The following is a 27,861-nucleotide window of genomic DNA, read 5'->3' as shown; positions in this document are numbered from 1 at the left end:
GAGGGATGCGGCGGAGCAGGAAATGTGCTGCGGTTACTCGAGTTCATTGACTGCCAGTAACCCTCCTGTCTGCCTCTAGCTCAGCAGCTGCAAATGAATCCAGCTCAGCTCAGGAACGCCAGAGAGGACAGCCTTTTTTGCTCTGCAGGATTTTTCCAGTTTTTCCTGAGCCACAGCCAGGGCACGGCTGATGGCCTGCATCCTCTTCCCACTCTCAACAGGGCCACCAGCATCTCACCTTGCTCCAGAAGCACCTAGCATCCTCACCCTGCATCCTAATCTTTCTGCCCTCAGCATCCTCACCTTTCCACACCCAGCATTCTAATCTTTCCACAACCAGCATCCTTACCTTACCCCACCCAGTATCCTCAACTTTCTATACCTAGCATCCTCACCTTTCCCCACCCAGCATTCTTCCCTTTCTCCAGAAGCTGCCATTCAGTGACCCCACTCCTTCATTGAGCTCTGCAGCATCAAAGTCTAGGGATGCCTCTGTTACCATCCCACCCCATCCTGACTTCCTTGGACCACACCGTGGTGGTTGTAGCAGATCAGATCATTCACGGGGAGGGCATGGGCTGTGGGGGCTCACAATACCTTTGCACATTGTTTGGCTCATGATGTGACTGGCGTGCAAAAAGAAGTCATTTTTTGTGCTGATGGGAAACACAGGTCAGTGCTCATGCTCAGCGCAATTATCCAGGTATAAATAAAACAGGCCAGCAGGCCTGAGCATAGAAATTGTAGTTCATTCGGAAACACTCCCACGGGTTCTTTCTATGCCTTCAGCTTGGGCTGTCAGATATTTTGTCCTGTTGGTCTCTTTAGCTCGTAGGTCTTATCTGCAGAAGCAAATCTTAGCAGAATAAAGTTCACTAAAAGACTCCTGCCATGGCTTCTCTACCACAAGTGCAGCTTGAAGGATTGTACCTGTTGCAACCTCCTGCAACCTATCTTCTTCCAACTGGGTTGGACTTGGAAAGTCCTCCCGGTTAAACCAGAACACCTGGATTCTGAAGGCCCAGTAAATTGGGGGGAGAGCAATGAAGGCCCCAATGTTGATAGTAGGGAAGTCAAGGGAAGACTGCTTTGTAAACACGACTCTTAGGTAGTGTTGCGAAGTCTCAGCTGCAGTCTCAAAGCCTGGCCTTATCAGGTCCTTGGGACAGAAGGAAGAATCCTAGGGTGAAAATCCTGTGTTGAAAACATGTTTGTTAGACTTGGAGGTTTTTTACTTGAATGGCAGACTCTGTGCAACTGTGAGGTATTACTCTTAATGACATCAATAGGGCCACCTTTGCAACATCACCAGAGTCTGTCTCAGGTTTTGGCTGTGAAACCTCAGGACCTGGGATGATCTCAACCTGGCCAACCTATTCTTTAGTACAGAGTCTACTCAGTTTTCCTTGAACCCTACAAGAGACAAGTGTACCCAAGTTAGAAAAGAATTTTGGGAATGGTCTTTTGAAAGACTGTCACATTGAGGATGGAGCAAGCTTATTTTCTGCTGCTCCAGAAACTAGGACATGTAGCAAAGGATTCGAACTACAGGTGAAGAGATTCCACCTAAGCATTAGGAAGAATGTCCTGATGGTAAAAGCTGTTTGACAATGGAAGACGCTGCCTTGGAGAGTGGTAGAGTCTCTTTCTTTGGAGGCTTTCAAGCAGAGGCTGGAGGGCCATCTGTCGAGGGTATTTTGATGGTGTATTCCTGTGTAGCAGAATGGGGTTGGATTGGATGGCCCTCGAGATCCCTTCCCACTCTAGAATTCTGTGATATGATTTTTTAAAAGGCTGCGGAAAGTGTGATCTCATCAATTTGGGACATATGACATCAGCCATTAAGAGACAACAGTGTTGTTGACATGACAGCTTCTGTGAAGTACACTCTGTTTTGCAATGACTCCTACAATGACGCCCGTCTCTTGGCAGAAAAGATGGACATATGAGTCACATCCTTGGTCCGCCCACACAGCAATGGCCAAACTGAACGACAGCAGTCCTCCAAGTCTTCATCGGTGGCCATCGCTTGGATCACCTTAACTGGACATTTTGAATTTTTTAAAAAGTAAAACAAATCCATGGGTGGATGGGCGCATGCAATGCAGAGTCTAGAACCGCAAGCATTTGCCCACACTAGTTATAAGATAGCCAGCTTCCCTCTACCCCTTTGTTTGTCACCTTGAAGGATCCTACTGCCATGGATGCAAGCACAGGCAAGCTTTTCCCACCAGGCTCTCTGAAAAAGGGCCTAAATGTTTCTATCAATGCTCTCTCACTTTCCCTTTAAGGAGAAGTCAAATCTCTCACAAATATCTTGACCGGGGGTTGAGGAGAGATGAAAGCCACCTAGCTGATGTTTGGTACTTTTATTTAGGCTCATCTAGATTGATCTAATGAACTACAGCTTCTTGCAAGATAGCTTCTTGGTTTTGGATGATTGTTGTCACCTCCAGCTCTATTCATTCCATTCTTTCTTTTTGTGGGAGAGGGTTTGTTTGTAATGATTTCTTGGACCTACATTTTAGGACTCTTCCAAAATAACTGTTTCATTTCCAATACATGACTTGGTTTGCTAACTCAGTTCTATAGTCTGTAGTGCACATTTTCTCTATTCTGATTTTGTAATTTTTTTAAAAAATGGAGCTGTAGTGCTATCATGCAAGCATGCCACTTTGCCAATGCACTGCAACATCTAACAAAAAACAACATTTAAGAATAATAGAATCATAGAATCATAGTGTTGGAAGAGACCTCAAGGGCCATCCAGTCCAACCGTCTGCCATGCAGGAAATCACAATCAAAGCATCCCCGACAGATGGCCATGCAGCCTCTGTTTAAAAGCCTCCAAAGAAGGAGACTCCATCACACTCCAAAAAGTTTCATGATGTCCTGTCAGTTTCATGACTAAGCTGGGAATCAAAAAACCATAGAAGATTATCACACGGGGGACAAGACACCATTGCCCCATTCCTGTCCCGTCCTTCCCATGCAATTGGGGGAAGGACTTTCAGATGACGTTGTGTTTATTTGGACATTATCCTATCCAGAAAATGATAGTGATCGCGCAAAAGCCTTTCAAATGACGTCGTGCTGATCCTGTTATTGTCCCATCATTGACCTGCTATTGAAGTGGCATTGCCCAGCATTTTGCATTAACAGGAGTTCCTGTTAATGCAATGCCACTTCAACGACAGGATAATGACAGGATCAGTGCTACGTTATGAAAGGCTTTTGCACAACTGCTGTCATGTATGGGATAAGGACAGGGGAGCAATCCCGTCCCTATCCCATTTGTGTATGATAATCTCCATTGTCTAACACTCAGACCACTATGCCACGGCTCTAGCAATCTGTATCACTCCAAGAACCACTTTTTTATTATTAATTTGATATTATGTCTGGGGCTCAGGGGGGCCACATGCGGAACACAGTCCACACTTTCCTTACCTCCAATCTAGAGGCAAGGATCGTGTAGCAAAGCTGTCTTCAAGGGCTTGGCAAAGTCGGTTGCAAGAGGGATTAACCTGGATCTGTCTAGCTTAAGCAGAGTAATATCTCCTGGAGCTCAGGGATAGAAAACAAACGCTGAGATTCAGGTCCTTCCAAACCACCCACTCTTCCCTTCCTTCTTCCCATAAACAATGGGAAGAATGAAGCAGCACAAGAGTGGAGGATCACAAACCTTTGGATCCACCCTCAAACTAAAGACGTAGACCATAGTGAATGATGGCGTTCCGGTAGCATTGGGAATCTCTTGCATTTGTAGCCCATCACCTCAGTCTTACATATCTGCTGTTCATGGATAATGGGCTATGTGGTTGAGACTGAATGGGTCTTAGGAAATATCTTTTTTTAGGCAGGAGCAATTTTTCCCCCTTTAATCTCCAAATTTGTAGCATTTCAGGGAAAAAAAGAGACAGAAAACTGTTCACACCACAACTCTTTGTTTTGCTGTGTTCGCAATCCTTGGGTCATTTTGCTTGCCCTTTTGCTTTGGATGCTCAAAAGGTATTTCTAAATGCTCAGCTGTAGTTTTAAGTTACTGCAAAGCTAGGCATTTGAGGCCTGAAGGAAACTTTCATTGGGGAAGGCAGGATCCTTGTTGAGGGAGCAAAACACCCTCATTTTGCATCCCTGTATATACAACTCTGGCTTCCCATGATATATAGGTTAAGTCTTCCTTATCTGAAATGCTTGGCACCAGAAGTGTTTTGGATCCTGAATTTTTTATTTTATTTTTTAACACCTATATTTGCATATACATTGTCGTTGTGTGTCTTCGAGTCATTTCCAACTTAAGCAACCCTAAGGTGAACCTATCATGAGGTTTTCTTGGCATGTTTCTTCAGAGCATGTTTGCTATTGCCATCGTCTGAGGCTGAGAGAGTGTGACTTGATCAAGGTCACCCAGTGGGTTTACATGGCTGAACTGAGATTCGAATCCTGGTTTCCAGAGTCATAGTCCAACACTCACAGCACTACACCACATTGGCTCACTATATCCCACTAATGAGATATCTTGGAGATGGAAGCCAAGTCTAAGCATAAAATTCATTTAAGTTTCATATACACATAGCCTAAAGATAATTTTTATGCCTCATTTTAATAATTTTGTGAATGAAATAAAGCATCAGAAAACAAAGGCATCTCTATAACAGGCCAGCCATGAAAAAAGTGGTTTTTGGAATTCCAGATCAAGGAGACTCAACCTGTAGCTCCCTAGGGAGCTGGTTGTCATTGCAAATCATACCATTCTTAATGTTGGAGCTGTGTGTAACCATATTTCAGATCTGCACTAGGGTTCTTCCAAAGGTTTTTTTTTAACTAAACAAAAACCCCAAAACACCAGTGCTTTCCCCTAACTTCATGAATAATGTAACTGTACATCTGACAAACAAGATTGCAAGTTTATACAGACAGGAGATTATTACACAAAGGAGAGCAGGCGTTTATCCCGTAGATATCCTGAAAAAATCACGTAATTATGCAGAACGATGCCACATGACATTGCACAAAACCCGCCGTTAAAGTAGTCACAAAGAAGCATTAACACATGTTTTTACCTTCGGGATTTCGGCAACAATGCATTTCCGAGATCACTTTCTTTGCGCAATTGTGTGTGATAATCATTTGCGCAATTACTCACCATTTCTGCTTTATGTGTGGGATGCTTTCTATGTGCTTTAATCTCTCTTTAATGCCGAAATGAGCCCCAGTGTGATAAACTGGACAGTTTTGTTATTTATGGAACAATGATACGCTTGCTCTTTTGTAGAAAGATTATACAGTTTTTCATTGGACATCAATACAGTTGCCTCTTCAAGTCCGCAGACTTGAAATCTGCGGACTTGAAAATCAGGGGCAACTGCCATTAACCCCAATGGGATGCGCACCCATGGTGTGCGCCCCACATTCAAGCTTATGAGGCTTTAATAGGCACGGGTTTTGGAAACCATGGGGGGGTCTGGAATGGATCCCCCGCAAGTTCCTAAAGGGCGACTGTACTTTCTTTTAAATAAATATATTCTGATCTATAGGTGAGGTATTAAATAGCTCCTTGAGAAGTAATCTGGAGTGCAAACCAAACCTTTAACATTTCCAAACCCTCCACTTCCCTGTCATTCTTCTTGGCCCCATTTCTCCTTCTGTTTCTTGGGGGGCAGGAACCAGCACCCCATTAAAAGGAGCTTATTAAGGCAGGCCACCATCTACCACATGCCATAAGCCTCCCCCGGTTTTCTGCAGCACTGATTTATATGCAAGGAGCAGTAGAGCCACCTACGCAGGATAACGTTCCCGGAGAGCTCAGAGAGAAAGACACCTAGGCTGGGGCACGAAAGAGATGCTAAATTTATCTCCTTATTATCTTGGGCTTTGTTTGCCACCCTGCAAGGCCTTGGTTCCTCACAAGGATGGAGCAAAATCAAGATCAAAATCTAGGCAGACCTTCAGATGCAATCCCAGATCTGGGATTTTACTTCCGACTTTCAAAAATGATGTTAAAGCTTGGGAAGATTGCTTTCTTGGAAGGCATAGCAGCCAGTGGTAGGTGAATCCACTTTAGGGTGGTGAATCCATTTCAGGATAGAAAATCAGGCTTGACCATTGCTCTCCAAGTCTGTCTAAATAAGTCCTGCACCTCCTAAAGTTAGCAAAAAGGTGGAAAGGATTCATCGCTCCAATGAGAATTGCTAGATGCAACTGTTGAGACTACATAGCTCAGGCCAGCCTGCATAATTGGGGGGATTTTGGAGAGCTGAAGTGCCCCTAAAAGTAACTGCAGCATTCATCTATTTCAGAAGCAGAAACCTGGGAGGTAGAATTATCAATCGCCTGGATTTGATCCTTGGCATCTCCGGTGAAAAGATCCCTCTGTTCCTGAAATCCTGGTGTGTGTGTGTGTGTTGCCTTTCAAATCTGACAATTGGGGCTGGGGGATTAAATTCTGAAGGGTAGGCATTCATCACAACAAACTTCTACACTTGTGGCTATTAGAGAAAATCCATGCTTCTTACAGCCACCGGACACAAGGAGAATCCGAAAATGCCGACCCTTGGGTTGGTCCATGTCAATAAACCAATCCTAAACTGTTTCCATTTCCCTCTGGAGGGGAAAGCTAATTGGTCTGCATAGCCATCCAAGACTAAACCACCAGAAAACGCTTTGCATTGCAAAAGAAGGTAACTATCAACAATATCTTTCTTCCCTGGGAAACCAACTTCCCTAAAAAATTAAAGTCCAAGATTGCAACAAAGCTCAAAGGCGACAAGGATATTTGTAGTGAGTGGCAGGCGATGCCATCATCCCTGCTAATCAATACTCTGCAATTCCATTCCAGAACAGTACTGGGCTCAATAGACTAATATTCTGAACTCAGTGCAAGTCTTAAGTTCAGCCAGTCAGTATTTCATAGGTAAATCCATCTCCTGTCATGTCGCTCATACCATCTGGGCCTGAAAGCCACTCAAATTGACATTCTTTAAATCAACCTGTCTTTTCAGGAAATCCCAGGTTGAACCTCAGGGCTTCTCCAGTTAACAGGATCTAGGAAACGATGACCAAGGCGGCATCTGCTCTGCATTAATAATCCAGGTTGACACCACTTTTAACTGCCATGGTCCAGTGCTATGGAACTCTGGGAACTGTTGCATGAGAACTGTCTGTCAGGAAAATCTAAATACCTCGCAAAACTACAATTTCCAGAATTCTACAGCATTGGGCCACAGCAGTAGTGTCAACCTGGGCTATTTATGCAATGCAGATGCAGCCTACAATATAGGAGACTTGTCATAGCTCAGAATCTTGGGCAAATGGACCAAGCAACTGACTTAACCTCAACCATGCATTGCTTGCTAGGCTCCATCATCCACTATCATGTCCCCTCCATACTCTGCCCCAAAGCCAACCCATCACCACACTGGCTACCCCATAAGTTGCCAGGACAGAAAGAGGCTGAGAGTGCACAGTGCTGCAGTCTCCATTGCCAAAAACCTTATGCACTGTTAAGGTTGCCTTAATCCAATGCAATGATCAGTAAAGGAGAATCACTTGAGAATTATGTGGAACTGAGCTCAATTCACTAGATCGCACAGATGAAATCATGCTGCCCTCCAGAAGTTGCTGGATTGCAACCCCCAGCATTCCCTACCATTGGCACTGATGGTTATTGCTGCTAGGAGTTGCAGTCCAACAGCACCTGGAGGACAACCTGATTTCTGTTTTTGCACTAGATCAACACAAAGCACTTTGAAACACCATTCAGCTTCGGCTCCCTGTACTACAACACGAATCATGTGGCCCCTCCAGAAACTGATCCACTGCAATTCCCAGCAGCCTTAGCAATCCAAGCCAAGGATGAAGCATGCTAGGAATTGATCAAAACCAGCCCTATACCACTAAAAATGCACTCATTTGGTAGTCCATAACCTGAGAAAAGAATAGCCTGATTTTTGGCTAGAAGTGAAAATGGTTTGGAATGCATCTGCTTGGAGCAAATGGGAAAAAATTGGGCCATGTCCCCAACACAGTTGCCCCTATGTGATTTACCAAGTGCCCATTTATTTAATGGGTCTGACTCTATAATAGGGACCAACAATTGGATTTAGGCTTATGTGTGTGTCCATTGGGTAGGAAACAGTGGCTGAACATGGTGAGGTGGGGTATAGAAAACTGTACGAAAGAAGGAATGGCATGGAGCATCAGGGTGACCAAAATGGTTAAGAGGAAGGTTCTATTCTGCAATATTTTGTTGCAGTGGCTTTCTGTCCCATTTTCTGTCCAAATACCAAAGCCACCAAATTCACGTTGAAGAAGGAAGAGCGATTCGCCCAAGCAATCTGTTTTGGCCAGCCAACAAGGAGATGTGCCTGTTCTTGTGACTCAAAAGCAAATGCAGCTTAGAGGGTACATTAGTCACCATTCTGTAATATTTTCCTTCCATTACGTTCTGGCGAGAAGGGAACACGGGCAAATTCTCCCTTGTTCAGGCACACAGAATATATAAAATATGTGTACATATGCATGGTTGTGTATGTGTGCACAGCCATGGGCATGTACAGGAGGAATGGGGAAATTGTGGCCTATGAGTCATATTGATTTATTTTATTTATCTGAAGGATTTGTATCCCGCCTTTCTCCCACAATGGGATTCAAGGCGGGTTTGCGCACATGTATATTTGATATATTGTTTGGGATTGGCAAATATTCAGCCTCACATTTATGGGGCCTGACTTAGTAGACTTAAGTCTATGAAAGCTCCTGCTGCCAACTTCTTTCTTTCAGTTAATCTCCAAGGTGCTACAAGATCTTTCAACATACTTATCTCTATTAATGTTAATTCTCCCTCTGGTGCCATGAACATGCCTACTTCATTAACTGTGGTATGCGCATCTGCATGCATGCATGTATATTTGCAAACGTGTGCATGTATGGATATGTACGTGTGTACAAGTCTTCCACCATGGAGCATGAAAGCAAGGAGGAGAGGCAAATCAGCTAAGCTTGCAAATGCACAGACAAATATCACCATCCAAATGGGTCCTTCCTCATGAATCAAACATCATGATGGATTATCAAATGAAGAGATATGAAAAGGATGGATAAACTATCTAGAAGTATTAATGGATATATGACAGATGCTATAGAAAAGGACTGAGCTCCATTAGAAAAGTTCAAAGGAGAAGCAGAAAAAGAATAGGAAGAGTCACCAACTTAAAGATTTTGAGATATGAAACATACGGAGTCAATGAGAAAGAAAACTGAATCCTATTCAATGGGCATTGAAGTGCATGCAATGATAAAGTGGAGAGAACAACATCAGTTTAGGGAAGAAAGATTAAGAAAATAACATTAATAGTCAAGCTTTCAAAGGATGGTCAAAATAAACTAAAATGTAGGTGTTATGCAGCTTTATGTATTGGTGAGAAGGATGATAGGTTAGACTCAAGAGTGATTGTTAAGGTTTAAGGTTAAGCCTGTTTTTAGTTATAAGAAGCAAAGAAGATTGAAATGTACATGTAGTAAAAGACTATGATTGTGTGATTTATTTTATTATGTAAAATGTATCTAATAAAATAATATATTTTTAAAAAAGACCCCTTACCTCTCTTCCGCCAACAGGACCCTTCGCGGACGGAGTAGGACAGGTCGATGAATTCGATATCCACGGCAGAGCGCTTGGGGAGATGGGAGAACCGCTGGGCCTCTGTGATGTGGTTCTCCACCTTCTTCAAGTGAGTGGTCAAGAGGGGAGCATCTGGGGCCCCGGAGTTGCAGATGGGGTCCTCCAAGGCAATGGAGACGCAAGTGGGGTCAAGGGTCTTCTCAGCCATAGTCCCCCGACTGTGAGCAGAGAGGGTCAGAAAAAAATTCACCATCAACAACAAAACTCATTGTTGTATGCCTTCAAGTTGTTTCGACTTATGGTGACCCTAAAGTGCATCTATCATGGGGTTTTCCTGGCAAGGTTTGTTCAGAGGAGGTTTGCCATTGCCTTCCCCCAAGGCTGAGAATATGTGACTTGCCCAAGGGCACCCAGTGCTGAAAAGGTCTTGCTGAAAAGGTCTTCTCATACTATCCCATGGTGTGGCCCAGAGGAGAGGTCCACCAGTATATCTCAATTCGTGGGGATTCTGGGCATTATAGTCCCCAAAAGTACATTTCTCAAGCTCTGCTTTGAGAATGCAAACCCTTGAATGCCATGCTATACAGTACTGAGTTTTGCTCCATGGCTCTTTTTTGCACAGCAATGCCAACCTCTGCCTTGGCACTAGGGGCTTGAAAGCCGGCAGCAGCAACTCCACTGTTTAATAATGCATGGCCTTTCCCCTTGTTATCTCTGCTGCCTCTTGGTCTGAAAGCAGCAGAACAGAAATGGTGGTACCTCCCATGGTGCTTTCCCTCCTGAGTCTCTCCCACCAACTGGGAAAAAAGAGTGAGTGGATACTAGTGGATACTGTTTCCGAAAGAAATTGCATTAAGGATGGCATTGGCAGAGGTGAGCCAAAGCCAACCCAGGGTCAGATGAGACCTCCAGAACTACTCTTAATACCCCCAAAAAAGACACAGGAGGGATACAGTTTGGCATCTTAGATCCCTTTTGAAACATCTCACTCATCTTGGATGCCCAACTTAAATCTGGACTTAAATTTGCAGATGCAAATATAATGCAGGCCAGCCCAACCATTAGGCAGATATTGAGTACAATGAAAAGGCAATGCATTTGCTTATTATTACATTTATTGCTGTTGTCCTTTTTAAAAGAACAAGGGAGAGGTGTTTGTGGGATTTTCTGCCACAGGTACCAATATAACTTTGCTACTCTTGACTCCTATAGTCCCCGATACAGCTTCAGGTAGCAAACTATCTTGGGCGGACTCTGATGGCAATAGGTTTCTTTATTGCTTTGAGGGATGCTAATAAAATAATTATTCAATTCTGCTCTTCCTCTCTCTTGCATCTATATCTGTGCATATATTCCCCCACATTCTGGGGGCAGAGTAGATGTGTTGGATGGCAGCTCTCATCATCCCCAGGACAATGGGAGTTGTAGTTGAAGACATTTGGAGAGGGCATATTACTACTGCTGCTGCTGCTGCTTTTGCAACTTGAATGTTGCCAGCTGCAAAAATACACATAGATGCACAACAACAACTCTTGCAGCTGAACTGAAAGGCTAAGATGAAAACCCCAAGATGCTGGCACTGGTAGTACTGTATTACTGTTGTAGTCAAAGAAGATATGCAAAGGAGGGTTGGGTGGCACATCAACACTTTTAATGGCCCCAAATTCTGCACATCACAACCTTTCAGTAGAGCTAGCCTCCCCACATCTTAAATTGCCAAGGCAAAACATTAACAATGCATGATGCCAACTTTGCAAACCTTGACCTAAGACCAAACTCTGGTCTTCCAGGTGTTTTTGGACTTCAGCTCCCAGAAGCCCCAGCCAGCTTGGCCAACTGTCAGGAATTCTGGGAGCTGAAGTCCAAAACATCTGGAGGACCATCACTGCTCTACACCAAATCAGTTTCCCTCTTCTCAGTTTTCTGCAGCTTCAAAAACGGGGCCTGCTTCTTCCACCATCTCAGGGAGGGATCCTCTAAAGGTAGTGGGTTACAGAACTCCCATCACCATCTGCTAGCTGGGGATGGTGGGACCTGCACTCCTTCCCACCTCAACAGTGTCCAGAGACATATTCACTCTATACAGTTACACCATTTTGATTCGACTTTTTAACTGCCATGCAATCCTGGGACCTGTAGTTTACTGAGAGACTAGTTCACAGGAATAGACTAAACCTTTCTAGCACAGAAGTTCCTTGCCAAACTACAAACCCCAGTATACCAATGAGTAAAGCCATGGCAGTTTAAATGGCCTCCAACTGCTATAACATTGCAGTTATCGCAATATAACCAAGCCTTCCTTTGTGATTTGACTGAATCCAGCCCTGTGATTTTGAAAAGACGGTTCTTCTTCTAGAGGATTTAAGCAGAGCAGGTTTCTACTCTGCAGGTGCCCATCATCCATGGGAGGCCTCATCTCTTCTCCCGAGCTCAGTGCATGGTCCCATGGCTCACTTGCAATTGCAAATGCTCTAACCTACATTTTTGGAGCACTGCAGATTCCTGGCAGAGTGATCTAAGCAGTGCCATCCCTCCAGACAAACTGACAACTCACCTTGGCATAATCAGCTAAAGATCTGCCCATTTCCTGGCAGGAGGCTTTCTCGCCACCCTTCCCCTCCCCAGCTGCCACCCTGTTCCAGAACTCAAATTGCATTATATCCGCTCCCTGAATTTAATACAAGAGCCTCCACATATAGACACTCAGGTTCTTCCTCCAAATATTCTTCATAGGACAGAAGCAGTGCCAGGGGAGGGAGGGAAGGAAGGAAGGAAGGAAGGAAGGAAGGAAGGAAGGAGAGAGAGAAAAAGAAAGAGAAGGGGCCTATCTCCAAATGTCCCCCTTCCACCTCAATTAAAATCACATTTGATTATGTCTCGGGAATGTTTTTATTCCTGTAAGCTCCTAAATGCTACCAGAATGCAAAACTTCATTGAAATCTGATCTCAAAGGGAACAATTTGTCATCCTCCAGATGTGTTGGACTACAACTCCCAGGATCCTTTGCCTGGCACATCTGGAGGGCACCAGGGTGGGCAAGTTTTCTGGGAAACTTGCCTCCAATTTACTGCAATCTTGTCTCTTCCCAACATGGAAATCCAATATGGCACCTGCCAGTGGATGGGGTTGTTTTAGATTTAGGCACCCATATTGGGAGAAAGGTGGGCTAGAAATCAATTAATTGATTGATTAAATGAGATTTTGGCCTGTTTGTTTTTTGAGGAGTTACAATAACAACAACAACAACAATAGAGAGGAATCTCACCTATCTGCCCTTCTTTGTGGGGACAACAACAAAAACACATCCAAACAACAACAAATTATACCAAATATGTTGCATATAACAATATAAAACAAACAATTTGTTGTATAATTTGTTGTTGTTGTGCCTTCAAGTCGTTTCTGACTTATGGCGAACCTAAGGCGAACTTATGGGGGTTCCGTGGCAAGATAATAATGATAATAACATAATTATTTTGATAAAAGGTATATTTTTGTATCCATTGGGTCTAGAAGAGGTTGCCAGTTAAACCAAGCAAATGAACTTACTGATGGAACATCTTCACCAAGGGAAGAACCCAACCCAAGTAAGAGTGGAGGAGAACATAGAAAGGTAAGTACCCAAGGTAAGTAGTCAAGGTGAAGTCAACCAAAGAGGGAACTTCACACCTCTTGAGCTCACACCATCATGCTTTCCTAAGGCCAGGCCAGGCCAGGCCAGAGATTTCCACCCTGCCCTCTTCTTCATCTCCTCATTCTTTGCAGCTGAATCTCAAACACAACCTGCAAAATTTGCAATAAATCACCCTCCAAAAAACAGGATTTTTAAAAACACAAATGCTAAAAAGTTTGATGCATCAGGAAGGCAGGGAGAGAGATGGCAGGGGCAGTTTCTCCACCCAAAATGAAAGCTGGCATCATGCCTCATCCTTCTTCAGCAAACCTTTCTCACTCCCAGCCATTGGAAAAGGTGAGGTGCATTCTCTATCATACACTAATCCCATCATCCTCTCTCATCCTGAATTTGTGCCCGGCGTACCAATCCTCCCCTTCCAAAAAACACCCCACAGGGGACCACTTTTGCAAAGGGTGGGGGGGGGGGAGAGAAGGTAATACAATAACTGGATCTGATTTTCTTTAAAAATGTTGCAGGTTTGCAAACATCCCTTGCCTCCCTCCAGACACACATTTGAGACTCACCTTTGTCTCTTTCTCTGTCTTTCTTTTGCTGGCTCAGCCCCTTTGGCTGGATGTGAAAAAAGGAGGGGACCTTCTTAAATCCTCGCTGCAGCTCCTGGTGCCCCCCACAAACTGCAGACATAGGGGTGTGTATGTGTCCGTCCTGCTTTTCTCTTTTAAATAATATATTGTTTCGCAGCAGAAAAGCCCATGCAATTCCTCCAGAGCAGTGGCCCTCTTGGGAAGAGACAAAAGAGAAAGGATGCTGAAAGAGAAAGGATACTGAGGAAGAGAAAGGATGCTCAGAGAGAAAGGATGCTGACAGAGGTTGCTGAGGCTGGTCCTGGCTCTGTTTTGGGCTCTTTTGAGGATGCTCTGGGCTTGAACCAGGCTGGGCAGGGCAAGGACCAAAAGACTGCAGAGAAGGATGCTGGTTCAGCTCTTGCAAGCAGAAGACAGGTTTATTGCAGCAGCTCTGGCTCCTTTCTCCATCCTTTCAGCCACTAGCTAAGCCAGTTGTGCATGAGGATGGATAAGTGGCTAATAGGGGATAAAAAGAGGGGACCCTTGCCCACTTCTTCTGTGCCAAGCATCTGCCTCCTAGCAGGTTCCTTCAGCCAGGCTGGGGAGGCCTTCCCTCCTCCATCTGCTTGCAGGCAGCTCTTTGCTTTTTCTTCCCTCCAGGTTCATCTCTCTCTTCTTTGCTGAATGTCACCGAAGCATTAGAGAGGGAAGGGAAAGAAGGGGAGGGCTAGCTTTTCCAGGCAGGTTTCTGCTTTCTGAGCCAGCATCATAGCTTCCCTTAAAGGGGACAGTGGATTATCTGCTTAAAGGAGGTTGGACAGGAGGAGGAAGGCAAGCAAGCGAGCAAGCAAACACCAGCACCATCAGCCCTGTTTCCCAGCAGGTTTGGGATGCTTCCTGCCATTTATTCCGTGCAATTCATTCATCAAGGTCCTTGTCCTCAAGGAGGTCAGAGCCATTACACAGGCCTTCACTCGGAGCCACAAAGGTTCAGCCACAGAAAGTGCTTCTTTCCACCTTGCCAAGAATCTTCAGCTAATAAGAGATGAGTAAAAAGCTAAGTCCAGTAGTGGTTCCAGTTTTGGACTTTAACTCTGGAGACCAGGGTTTCATTCCCAACATGGCCATGAAACCCACTAAGTGACCCTGTGCAAGTCACACTCTCTCAGCCTCAGAGGATAGCAATAGCAAAACCCCTCTGAAGAAACCTGCCAAGAAAACCCCATGATAGTGTTGCCTGAGGGCTGCTATAAGTCAGAAAGGACATGGAGGCACACAGCAACAACAACAACAAAGTTACTGGTGGGGATGACAATTCCCAGCATCCCTTCTCACCCAACCAATATAGCCAGTAGCTTTAAAAAGAGGGACTTTTCCTAACTCATGCTGGCTGGGGAGATTCTGGGTGTTCTTGTCCAAAAAAATTAACTTTCCCTAGCTCTGGTTTTGGAGCCATCAAGAAATGTCCCCAGAAAGGAGGGCCACATATGCACTAAGGAACCATCCGTTTTGAATTAAAAAGTAGGTCCAGGTTTTAAAGCACAGGTTCACGTGCGTTTTGGACTTCAGTTCCCAGAATTCCATACTATTATTCCTGCTGGCTTCTGAGAACAGAAGTCCAAAACAGCTGGAGGGCCAAAGCTTGAAAATCACTTTCAATGAAGATGCCAACCGCAGATGCTGGCGAAACGTCAGGAACTTCTAGAACAAGGCCACATAGCCAAAAAAACCCCACAAAACACTCACTGTCGATGGTTCCCAAAGTTTGGACCTCCAGGTGTTTTGGACTTCAACTCCCAGAAACCCAGCCAGCTTGGCCTGCAGTTAAGAATTCTGGGAGCTGAAGTCCAAAACATCTGGAGAACCTGAGAGTTTATGGTGGGGAAAAATAGCTTTTCACAATTCCTCCCTCTTGCACTCACCATTCTTTATCATATAATGGCATGAAGTGAAAGAAACATTCCCTGTTGAATTTCTGGCTGCCATATAACTATTAAAGGTTGGGAAAAGCTTACTAAAACCTATGGGATGCTTCCAGGTGAAGCTTTTACTGGGAAGTCCAATTGGCATCTTCTAAGTATCTTAGAAGATGAATAAAACAAAAGGCATTAAAGAAATTGCAATTCGGCTCATATCTTGCAACAGAAGCACAGTGAGTGGTCAGCGATAGGAACATCCATGGCTGTAATTTAAGTCTAGAAGCCTTTGGCAGGGACTTTTAAACAAAACTTGGTATTTTGCGGGGGATTTTTATTTAAAGGAGCCAATGTGGTCCAGCTGTTTGAGCACTGGACTCTGGAGACTAGGATTTGAATTCTCGCTTGGCAATGGAAACCCATTAGTTGAGATTTTATTCCCTGAATCAGCAGGAAAGAAATCCATCGTCGACTTCACAACCCTTTAAAGATGACCAGCATCTTACCTCTGAGTCTTCTCTCCTCCAGGCTAAACATACCCAGTTTTTCAACTTTTCCTCACAGGGTTTGGTTTCAAGAGCTTTGGCCATCTTGTTCACCCTCCTCTGGACATGTTCCAGCTTGTCCATGTCCTTCCTAAACGGAAGACTTCCAGATAAGGATAGTCTACCATCTGCCAAGGCAGTCCTTTGCACGATCAGACAGCTCTTGCCATCAAGAAATGCTTCCTAATGTTTAGGTGGAATGTCTTTTCTTGCTATTTGGATCCACTGATTTTGTGCCCTGTGCTACCATGCGTGGTAGATACATCTCTGACCTTTTTTAGGAGATGTTCTCTTTTCTTGGGAATGGCCAAGAGAAGTACAGTTGTAGGGTTGCCCATGATGCCCTAGAGTGTCTGCTGCCTGAGGCAGCTGCTTCATTTTGCCAAACAGCCCTGGCTAGACCATTGGAGGCTGACCAACATTAGGCTATCAAACGTAATGCTGCTTTGCTTCCTGTGTGTGGACACTAATCTTGCCAGACCCTGTTTCTTTAAAGGTATGATGTGGCATGAATACAGTCCAGCTCCAGAAAATATTTTCCTTTCCAGATCTGGGATGCTGCGATGTAATGCCAGCTGATCTTGGCACCTGTCTGGCTTGGCTGAGACCTATCGGTTGCTTGGGAGAAAGAAAAAAAGTGATCCTAAATTAACAAGAAACTTCTTGCCTGTAATTATGGGATGAAGCTTGGCCAAAGACTAAGAAGGGAGCGATGGACACATATAACCCAAAAAATTCCCTGGAATTAATGTGCAGATGGAGAGAGATTGCGCAACGTGCACAGGCAGACAGATGGGAGCATTGTGCAACTCGCGATATGCAATGCACAACTCTGCAGTGCACATCTCTGCTACAATTGGCAATGTTGTGCAATGGGCAGCTCTGCCACGATTGGTGGAATAAGTCCGCTTTGCAATATTAAGGTTGTTGCTTTGCATCTCTAGCATGACTTCCACATGCGTAGCTCACAAACAGGATTCCAGCCAGGATGTGCAACACCTTTTTGTGTCCTTTAGTGGTCAAATAACCCATTTTGACAGCACTTTAACCACAATGGGTCAATGCTATGGAATCCTGGGATTTGTCATTTGTTGTGGCCCCAGAGCTCTCTGACAGAGAAGGTTAAATGTCCCACAAAACAACAATCCCTAGAATTCTATAGCATTGAGCACTGAGCCATGGCAGTTAAAGTGGCACCAAACCAGATTATTTTTGCAGCCCCGGTCAGATTGCAAGCACCTTGCAGGCAGAGATTTGTCTCTATGGCCGGCCGTAATTTTGTAAGGCTAACTCTTCCTTTCCTTCTTTTAATATGAGGTTGTTTTATCTGTTGGTGATGTGTTCCCATCTTGCATGCTGATCATTCTTGACACACACAACATCCCTCCCAGCCCCAATTGCTGTGGCACTGGGAGAGGCTGGCAGCAGATGGTGCTTGGCAGGCATGGCATCAATTAAAATCACTCACTTCCATATGTTGCTTGTCTTGCAGGCAAGGTGACAGAGGGTGAAGCAGATGACTAAAGCAGATAGGTCGAGCCAAATGCAAGGCCCTCCATCCCCCTGAATAGTCCCCATGATTGTCTAACAATGTTGAAGAATTCTGGAGAACTCAAAACCCGGCACCATTTTTCTAACCCATTAGTGATCTTCATAAAGACATCCCCCGTCCCCCCAAGTTTTGATTTTCTTTTGCTTTTGGCAAGCATGGGAATTGGGAAACCATCTCTGATGCCACAAAGCAATGTGCCTTCCAGTGTATGGTTCTCATATGCCCTCTTGTGTCCACAACAAAGATTTGCAGTGATAGAGGAGAACATTAGACAGCAACCACCACTTGACAAATACACTCATACAGACATACTCTAAGTTTCTATTATTCAATGCTCTCTAAACAGGCAGCATTGTTTTAAATCGCTTTCGCCGGTTTTAAATCGTTTGGTTTTCAGTGGTGATTTGTTGCATTTGTGACTAACAGGCTTGTGACTAACACCATCATAATTTCTTCTTCTTCTTCTTCTAATGTATGGTTCTTCTGCACCCAAAATGAAATTCTCTGTCAGTCCCCAAATTTCTAGCATTGCAACAGAGCAGAACGCTAAACATCATCCACACCAACACCGATTCTGTTTGCTGCGTTTGCATTCCTTTGGGTCACTTTGCCGGCTTGCTTCTTTTCTTTAGATGTCTAAACTGTATTTCAAAATGTTCAGCTGAAGTTTTAAGTTCCTGGGAGGCAAGAAAATCTGGGGACCAAGGGAAATTCAATTGGGGGGGAGGGGACGGCACAATTCTTACTTGGGAGAAGCAACATCCTCATTTTATTAATTATGTATTTTATTAAAATATTTATACACCACCCTGTGGCTGAAGATTTCAGGGTGGCATACAATAAAATCAGTACATTGGGGTCTTGGTATCTGCTAGGGTTTGGCTCCAGGACCCCTAGTGGATACCAAAATCTGTGGATGCTCAAGTCCCATTAAATACAATGTGTTGTTGTTATTGTTGTTATTACAGTGGACCTCTGGTATTCTCTGGGGTTTGGTTCCAGGACCCCTTCTGGTTGCCAAAATCCATGGATGTTCATCCCATTGCATACAATGGGGTATTATTGGTATTATTATTATTATTATTATTACTACTACTACTACTACTACTAGAGTGGGCCCTTGGTATTTGCTGAGGTTTTGTTCCAGGACCCCTTGTGAATACCAAAACGCTCAATTCCCATTAAATACAATAGATAGTAAAATGGTATCCCTTATGTAAAATGACAACATCATGGTTTGCTTTTCAGAATTTTTTAATATATACTATTTTTTTCAAATCATGGAATCTGTGGATACAGAGGTCCAACCGTAATCGGAAAAGACTGAAAATGCAACAAATCACCACTGAAAACCAAACGATTTAAAACCGGCGAAAGCGATTTAAAACAATGCTGCCTGTTTAGAGAGCATTGAATAATAGAAACTTAGAGTATGTCTGTATGAGTGTATGTATGTTGCTATGTGGATGTATGTTAATTTGTCCCTAATTTATTAATGTGTGTATATTGTATGTTTTGTAATATGTGTTGGTTTTTAAATGTTTTTAATGTTTGAAATTTAAATAAAATTTAAAAGAAATGTAAATAATGATGATGATGATGATGATGCTGGCTCTAAATGCACATGTGCAGTGATGTTGCCTTCCACCTGGGTAGCTACACATCTGACCCACTGCGGTTCTCTGCTCCTGTAAAATAGGGCACACAGCCACCCAGCTCTCTCTCTCTCATTCTCCTTCCACGTCTCCCAATTTACTAGTCAAGTCATATGGCTTAGCATGCATTTAGCATGCATCACCTGTCTCCAGTATTTGCTGCAGGAGCCCTGCAGATAGGCACATGGTGCTGAAGTTACCCTCCGGGGGTTTCTTTTCACAGAGTTGTGGCTGGGCTACAAGGTGACCTCGCAAAATCTTGGGGAGGGGGAAAGTTGTTTTTTGCTGCATTGTCAGTCTCTTCCTTCACCACTTTTTTCATTCTGTTTTCAGGCACAGCCTCCGTTTCCAAGACGTTTTCACGCAAGGTTTTTGTCGCAGAACGGAGGTGCATCGAGATCTAAGGAACTTCATGCCCAACATCGTCATTCCTCCTGGTTTAATCACAGGGGCATAGTGGTTTGAGTACTGGACTATGCTTTGGTTTTCCAGCCGAAAGGAGAAGTAGATGGCCCTTGAGGTTTCATCTAACTATACAATTCATTCCAGTTAATCATATTCTGCAGCGATTCCCAAACATTTGTCCTCCAGGGGTTTTGGACTTCAACTCCCAGAAGCCCCAGCCAGCTATCTCAACAGTCAGGAATTCTGGCCACTGAAGTCCAAAATATCTGCAAGACCAAAGTTTTGGAAGCCACCGATATAGAGGATTCCAGAGGCAGGTGTAGCATTCATCCTATTTCTGGAAAGGTGTAACTAGGTCGAGACGACGGCTGAAAACTGATCAAGTTGTGTTTGTCAGATGGATTGAAACACCCACGCACTTTCAATGTCCAGACTTCTACAACACATACAGGGAACGTGCCATGAATAATGTAAAAAAGACTGCATACATCGTTTATGGTTGATGGGTTTTTTTCTTGCTCACACTTCACTTGCATTTCTAAAATAAAATACTCATTCATGGCTAGGGACCTCGATGCTGACTCTCTTTATATGTGCCTGACCAAGGATTGAAGTCATGGAGGATCCTCCTCCGTGTCTCATGTGTGGGGACATGGGAGAGGGTCTTCTCTGCAGTGGCACAGCTCGGCTATGAAACCCACTGCGTGACCTTGGCCAAGTCACACATTCTCAGCCCCAGAAAACCCCAGGTTGTTTACCCCACCTGGTGTGGTTCGCACTCCCCACACCCTCTAATGACACCCCTTTGGCCAAGAAAACTCCATGATAGGATTAACTATCAAGTTGAAAATGATTTGAAGGCATACCACCACCAAAATGTTTTAAGAAACAGAAGGAATAAAATTTAAAAAGAACGTGGGCTGGGGGAGAGATCCTTAAATTGGACTTTCTGCTTGTCAGTTAGGTGCTCTGTCCCTGAGCTATAGGTCTCAACACCTGAGGACTTCAGTTACACGGGAGCATCTTAAACCATCGATCCAGAGAAATCGCTGGTATACCATGAGAGTCAAAATGCATAACTATTTCTTTTTTTGCAATGGGTTTTATTCATGCAAAATTAAAAATTAGCTGCTCAGCACAATCTGTTTGTCCCAGAAACCAGCCTGATGGAGAAGAGAGTCCAGCCAACCAGGAATCGTTTCAGCCACGGGTCAAAATCCAGAGAAAGAGACGCCTGCTGAAGATCTCCTGGAATCAAAAGGATGACAGCAAGGTCTACCTCCACCACATTAAAGAGATTTTAACCAAGCAATAAGTTTAACAGACTGTCCAAATCTGCACACATAAATGGAATCAATGATTTTTAAGGGGTTAACACACACACATGCACACACCAGGAGGTGCTAGTTTGTGTTTCTACCCATGACTTGTCTAGTGTGGATGGCAGCATGCACATACGCAGGTTGGCCAGACAACATCACTGGAGGAATGTAGGCAGGCAGGACTTTGCTAATGTGGCCAGAACTTCATATGGGAGGATCACAAAAAGAATCATGGATTGGGCAGGATGGTACACTGGTAAAAGCCCACAAAAATGATCAGTCAAAGAAATCAAAACCAGAGGTAGATGTCCAATCACTTCCAAATTCTGATCTCACATTGTTTCCCCTGTGTCCCCTTCATGATGTATTTGGGCTGGGCACAGCCTATGGTGAATGCTAAGAACAAATGTTGAACTCCCTGCCCTGCCAAAGCTGCCTCACCCCTGGTTTAAAAGTCGCAGTCATAGGTGCAAGTGTGCCTAAAACTTACCTAGAAGTTGGCATATTGCAATATCTTATTTTCTTTGGCAGTGGCTTTTATCTTGATGAAGCTAGGGAGAAAAAGAGGACACACACTGAATTTGGTACTGATCCTGCTAGGGATCTTTTTGGCAATCACACTTTACAGCTGAGACTGTTCTAATGCCACCTTGCCCAACTTGCTGCCTCCCAGCAGGGCTAGAACACAACACCCATCAATCCAGTGATCTTATCTTTCCACATGAAAAGGAGGCAGCAAGGATAAAGGATGCCAAATCTATGTCACTTGGCTTAATTTGCACATCACCAAAACAAAATTTTTAGTGCACAATTATGATTTTATTTAGCACAGAGCTGTGGCTCTCAGCTTTGAGCTGCTAGCTGTATGGAATTTCAGTTCCCAGAATCCCCTACCACTGGCCAGACAAGGCATTCTGGGAACTGAAGTCCAACCACTTCTGGACAACCAAAGATTAAACATCACTAGCATTATGGCCAGAGTGATATAGTGGTTCAAGTATTGGACTATGACTCTGGAGAACAGGGTTTGAATCCCCATTCAACCATGAAACCCATTGGGTGAACCTGGGCAAGTCACACACTCTCAGCCTCAGAGGATGCCAATGGCAAACTCCCTCTGAATAAATTTTCCAACAAAACCCCATGATAGGGTGGCCTTAGGGTTGTCATGAGTCGGAAATGACCTGAAGGCACACAACAACAATGACAACAACAACAGCAGCATAGTGCACCCTCCTCTATGCTGCCAGGCAGAACTACACAAAATACTTACTGCAAGGGACGTAGCAGTCACACTCGCAAAAGTCACAGCGGGAGAACCAGCGGGTCCAGCCAGATTGCTTGGTGACGCAGGAGGAGATCTTGATGCAGCCATGGTTGAGGAAGGCTCCCAGGTGGGCCTTGTTGGGACAGGTAGAGGAGCAGCTCCCATCAATGTCACGCTCATTGATTTCTATTCGGCCCCGAAGGCAGATCCCTATCCAAGCAGGAAAAGGCAACCCAAACAAAACAGATAACAAAAAGCACACCAAAACTAAGGAGTCTGGAAGAGCAAAAAGCAGTTATGTAAGGCACCAGTACTCTTTGGCAAAGAAGGCAAAAACCATGTAAAACAATAAATCCCATTATTCCTACAGTGTAGATGCATCCTGAGAAAGTGACTTTTAACATACTGGTGCTGTATATTTTTAATGGATGTATTTTTAATAATTCACTGTCTGAATACTATAATTGGTTAAACTGTGTTTCACCATTATCACTTCTTGTCTGTTGTTATTTGCACCTGTTTTAATCTCCCATGGACCACTTTGAGTCCTAGTTCTTGGGGGAAAACGTGGGATATCAGTCAAACAAATCAATGAATACAAGACCCAGCCATGCACCTCACAGGCTGACTTTTTTGGTCTATGACTATTTCCCCTCCAGAGCCTACATTGCAGGATAATTGCTGAAATTAAGGTCTCCCCCTTCCAACTGTGCAGCAACTTCTGGGCTGGACCTTTGGATCTCCTACTCACCCATTGCAGGCCATTACTTACGGAGGCAAGTCGGTTTGGGAGTCCAGTGGCCACTGGACTGGCATGCACTCGCTGGGTCACCCACCAGCAGGAAGCCCGGCCGGCAGCTGTAACGGACTACAGATCCCACCCACCAGTCATTGCCATAGACCACTGAATTGAACTCCGCTTCTGGTCGCCCGCAGTTCACTGGAGGGTAAGGAAAGGACAGTCAGTGGCATCTGGTTCTTCTTTTGTCAGCAGTGAAAGCGACTTATTAAGGGCCTTTAAAAATATCCCAAGAGACATCCTAAATTGCCTTTTCGCAGCCTTATGCCATTCCCTAATTAATCCTTCTCCTTCTCTTTTGCAAAAAACAAGGCAAAATGAGGAATCACTTGTATGCCATTGCAATACATGGTCAAAATACTGAATCCCCCCCCCCCCAATGCTAGGGCAGGGATGGAAACCATGTGGTCCTCTGGAGGCTGAGCAACACCAGATCCCATCATCCCTCTCTATTGGCTATGTTGGTCAGCGATGCTGGGACTACAACTGGAGGGCTCTATGACTCCCACCCCTAAGCTAAGTCATGTTACTTTAAAACACACAACTTTAAAAAGTAACTTCCCAAGCTGGGCTCCTGCTGAAAACACAAAGAGGACTTAAACTCTTATTGCTAACTCAAATAGGCCTCCTTGACTCCATGAAATTGACTAATCCTTTTAAAAAGATTAATCCTTTGGTAATCCTACCTCTCCTCCACTTCCCACAGTTACTAACAGACGATTAGCCAAGTGCTTTACAATCGCTCATTACGTTTTGACCTCATTAGCAACCCATGGTCTCAGATCCATCCAGATTTTACTGGGGCAGGTGAAAGAGGCTGACTTGGCCACCAAAGGATTGCAGTGGGGTGGGATTAAAACTCAAGCCAACCAGAAGGCTCAAAATACATCAATGCACGCTTTCGAAGCACACAGGCTTCTTCATCAGTCGAGGATGTCAGAAGTCATTTTAGAGGAGGAAATGTGACGACAGAGGCTCCCACATCTGCATCTTTCTTGAGATGTTAAAGCTGAATTGAAGACAGTGGTCCAAGGTAACATATTGTCTCCTGAAATAACAGGAGACGGATGAAGAGGACTGTGACCATGACTGATGAAGAAGACTGTGAACCTCAAAAACTTGCCTGATGTACCTTTTGACTGGCCTAATAAAAGTCCTATATGGGGAAAATGTGGGATATAAATTACAATAAATAAATAAATAAATAAATAAATAAATAAATAAATAAATAAATTGTTGTATGGCCAACATGGCTACCCTGGATATATGCCACATTAAGAGTGGCATCCCATCCTGAGGGCTTTCAAGCAGCTCGTACCTCTGCAAAACGATTTATAGCCCAACCAGCAGCAACTTCCATTTCCACATGGGCTTCTCTTCAATTCCTTGTGTTTCCCTTTGCATCCGCCCAAACAGATGGGTGCTGTGCCGGACCAGTAGGTGTCCGAGATTGCTGGAAGAAGTGAAATTAATTCTTTTAAAAACAATAATTCCTCCCCAATTCTCTGCCCAAAAACCACCATACATTAAGTGTAAATTTATGTCTGACCTAAGTGCATCTACACTGGAGAAATAATGCAGTTTGACACCACTTTAAGTGCTGCATCCTATAGGTTCCTGGTGTTTGAAGTTTTACAAGGTCTTTTGCCTTCTCTGCCAAATCCATTTTCCAAATCATGAATGTTGTTGGGTTTACGTTTGGAAGAGGGATACCAATAAATAATTTTGGAGCTCTCCGTTTATTTGCCTTAAAACTGTACCAAGAGGCTTTTTAAAAAGCTGCTAAAAATATAATGTTCTGCTCCGCATTTTTTTTAAAAAAAACACACAACCACACATAATTTTCAGATGGCATTTTGTAAAATCCATCATATTTCAAACTTGGAAGCTATTTAATGTTATTTTAGATTCAGAAACGACATTACAGCTTACAACTACTTTTGGCTAAAACCTCTCAAAGAGCTCTAGAGATATTTAGCTTGGCGCTTCTTTCAACCGCCCTGGAAAAGCAGGTGAATGTTTTGCTTTAAGTTGGTTTACTTGTATTTGCAATACAGCAGAGAAAATACACGTGTCCCAGTAAAAGTTTATTATAACCCCCCCCAAAAAAAAACCCTACTATTTTTTAAAAATTGGTCAACATTATCCACATCTTGCAGATGTACGACTGAGGAGAGCAGTTTGCCCATGGATAAATGAGATTTAAACCAGGGCTATTCCCCCCCCCCCCCCCCCAATTACATTACAGCCTTTGAAATTATCTTTTCACAACAGGCTTCTCAAGAAATCAGGTTTCCTTTCCTACTGCTACTATTCAACTACCGATCTAGAAATCAGTGCTTATTTGAGTACGGACACCACTAGTTGCTGTCCTGTCTTGGAAATCCTTTGCTTTCAACATTTTTTATCTGTGACTTACCTTCCAATTCTTCGCCCAAGAGGAACTCAGACACAGAGAGGAGAAAGAAGAGGAGGAAGGTTGCTCTCAGGGCCACAAGGTGCATCATCGTGGATCTGGACCCTTGGATTCTTCTACCCCGGTTGTTTCGTTCCTTCAAAAGACATGGGAATTTAGGAGAGAAGCCTCTTCACCATCCCATCATGGGCTCAGCTAAACTGAACCTGTTGCCCAAATGCCTTGGGAAGGCCCACATCCATTCTCGGCACAGAGGAAACAATATTCCATTCCCATGACCAAGGATCCATGCATTGCAGGGTGGGGGGGGGGGAAAGGGAAAGAAACACATGGGCGAGATTGGGAAGCTTCCATTAATCCCTCGCCGTCCCTCCTCCATGCATGCTGGGGATAATCTCACAGCATAAAGCAGTTACTCATTCTCTTTCTCCACCACTTCCAGGAACCTTTCAGTAGGACCCAAGCGCCTGGAATTTCACCCAGCTGACGGAACAACGTAGAGATGTGGCCCTGATGCTTCTCAGATCACCTGCGGATGGAAAGGAACAGTGGTTAGCAGCAGTGACATAACTAGGGATGTTGTCACCTCAATGCAGTAACTCATGTTGTCGCCCCCCCAAGCTGCCTGGCATATGATGCCCCATCCAAGGCAACGGTCCTGCAGTAGTAGATTGGGCTGCTCTGATTTACTAAAGACCAACAAATGATGGACTGGGACATTCAGAGTGATTGTTTGCTACTCCCAAAGGTGTCCAGGCCCCATTCGGTGCAGGGAGTCCAAGGGTTTGCTGTGGCATACTGACAGCATCCTTGGTCACATGCTCTCAACCCAGGGTCACACAATATATATCTATATATATACCCCACTCAATCCCATGCCAGCATTCTCTGAAGATGCCAGCCACAGTTGCTGGAGAAACACGAGGAATAAACTCTTCCAGAACTTGGCTACGTAGCCCAAAACCCCACAAAAAACTAAGCATACTTGGTGTTTCCTGGCGGGTTGACTAGGTCCTTTCCAGGACATTCAGTCTCCAGGAGTCCTGTTCTACCAAAGACAGGCACAGCAGTACACACCAGAAGGCAGTTCCTTCTCCTAAGTGCACCAGGAGATGTCCACTTCTGAGGTGTCACCTGGTGCAGTCTGAACCCCCGACTCCCCTAGAAACATCCTAAATGGCTAGAATCACAGTATGGCATTATTGCAACTTTCACAATTCCTCCAGCTAGGGTGACTTGTGCATTTGGGAAACTATGATCCTTCAAAGAATCCCCTCCAAACTCTAGCTTAGCACATGGGTACCGAGAACATTGGCTCTTGAGCATAACCGATACTGTGCCCACCAGCATTTCACAATGAAAATTGGGACATGTATGGCCAAGCAATATAAGACTACTATGGGCAAGGTGGTAAAGTTATGAATGAAGAATACCCAAGCCAGGAAAAGCTGCAGCAGTTTGGTTTTGCTAGAATGCACTAGGAAGGGCAAGGCAAAATACTGCCTTCCTGTCCTCTCCTGACACAACACTGAGTTAATTGTGTGCAAACTATTCTTGCACTTTGAACTCACTTTCCAGAGATCAAAATAAGCTGAGCGCAAAGGGAGAAAAATGAGAGGAAAAGGAAACTGGGACATCCTAAATGCACTTGAAAACTTGGGACTGTTCCTACCAAATCAAGGCAGTTGGAGGGTATAAACCGTACCAACTATCTATCTGGCAGGGTTGTTGTGAGGCTACAAGACCATACAAAGAATTTCAGAGAAAGCAACCTGAGGTCACCTCTGGAACAGAAGGCCTTTTCCTTGTGAGATGAGCTCTGTAGAGGGCTGGATAATGAGATTAGGTGAGGCTGTGGTAGGAGAGCAGCAAGCACTTCATACCGTGTGTGTGAAAGAGATTTAAAATCTAGAAAGGAGTGGAAATATGTAAAGGAGAGACCCAGAAACAAGTTTATTTAATCAAGCCTAGAAATCCAGGCAGTATCAAGCATTCTGAATAAACAAATAGGGTAGATCAGGCCAGTCCCAGCAAATGGAAAGTCAGCCTAGGATGTCCTTGCTTCTGTATTAGATTTCAAAGAAATAGCCATGTTGCAGCATAAACAGGAGGAAAAGGAAGGGAGAGGAAGGGAAAGGAATGTAGTAGAACCTTTA

At 44.2% G+C, this 27,861-nt stretch overlaps 2 protein-coding genes across 3 annotated transcripts in view; both read right to left on the bottom strand.

Annotated features, from left to right (window-relative positions):
* The window catches only part of ABCG4 (ATP binding cassette subfamily G member 4), a 35,007-nt gene extending 20,487 nt beyond the window's left edge, over positions 1-14,520 (bottom strand). The window contains exons 1-2 of the mRNA XM_089537529.1: positions 13,826-14,520; positions 9,605-9,843 (exon numbers count right to left, since the gene is read on the bottom strand). Of these exons, the coding sequence (XP_089393655.1) occupies positions 9,605-9,833 (229 nt within the window). The 5' untranslated portion in view covers positions 9,834-9,843; positions 13,826-14,520. The remainder of the gene's footprint in view (positions 1-9,604; positions 9,844-13,825) is intronic.
* Positions 14,521-21,007: 6,487 nt separating this feature from the next.
* Positions 21,008-27,853, bottom strand: LOC149306952 (inactive serine protease PAMR1-like). 2 transcript variants are annotated; one of them, XM_089537500.1, is made up of 7 exons: positions 26,106-27,853; positions 25,709-25,841; positions 24,608-24,742; positions 23,263-23,430; positions 22,497-22,700; positions 21,714-21,774; positions 21,008-21,149 (listed from the first exon to the last, which is right to left on the bottom strand). In XM_089537500.1, the coding sequence occupies exons 2-6, from the start codon at positions 25,794-25,796 to the stop codon at positions 21,761-21,763; spliced, it is 609 nt and encodes a 202-aa protein (XP_089393626.1). In that variant the 5' UTR covers positions 25,797-25,841; positions 26,106-27,853; the 3' UTR covers positions 21,008-21,149; positions 21,714-21,760. The 2 variants fall into 2 exon arrangements, with proteins under 2 accessions (XP_089393626.1, XP_089393625.1); XM_089537499.1 differs by having other exon boundaries at positions 26,122-27,852.
* Between the last annotated feature and the right edge of the window lie 8 nt (positions 27,854-27,861).

Source organism: Sceloporus occidentalis, unplaced genomic scaffold (genome assembly GCF_023333645.1).
Source record: "Sceloporus occidentalis isolate IW3139 unplaced genomic scaffold, rSceOcc1.0.p SCAF_9, whole genome shotgun sequence".
NCBI classification, from domain to species: domain Eukaryota; kingdom Metazoa; phylum Chordata; class Lepidosauria; order Squamata; family Phrynosomatidae; genus Sceloporus; species Sceloporus occidentalis.
This window is presented reverse-complemented; position numbering and strand designations above follow the sequence as displayed.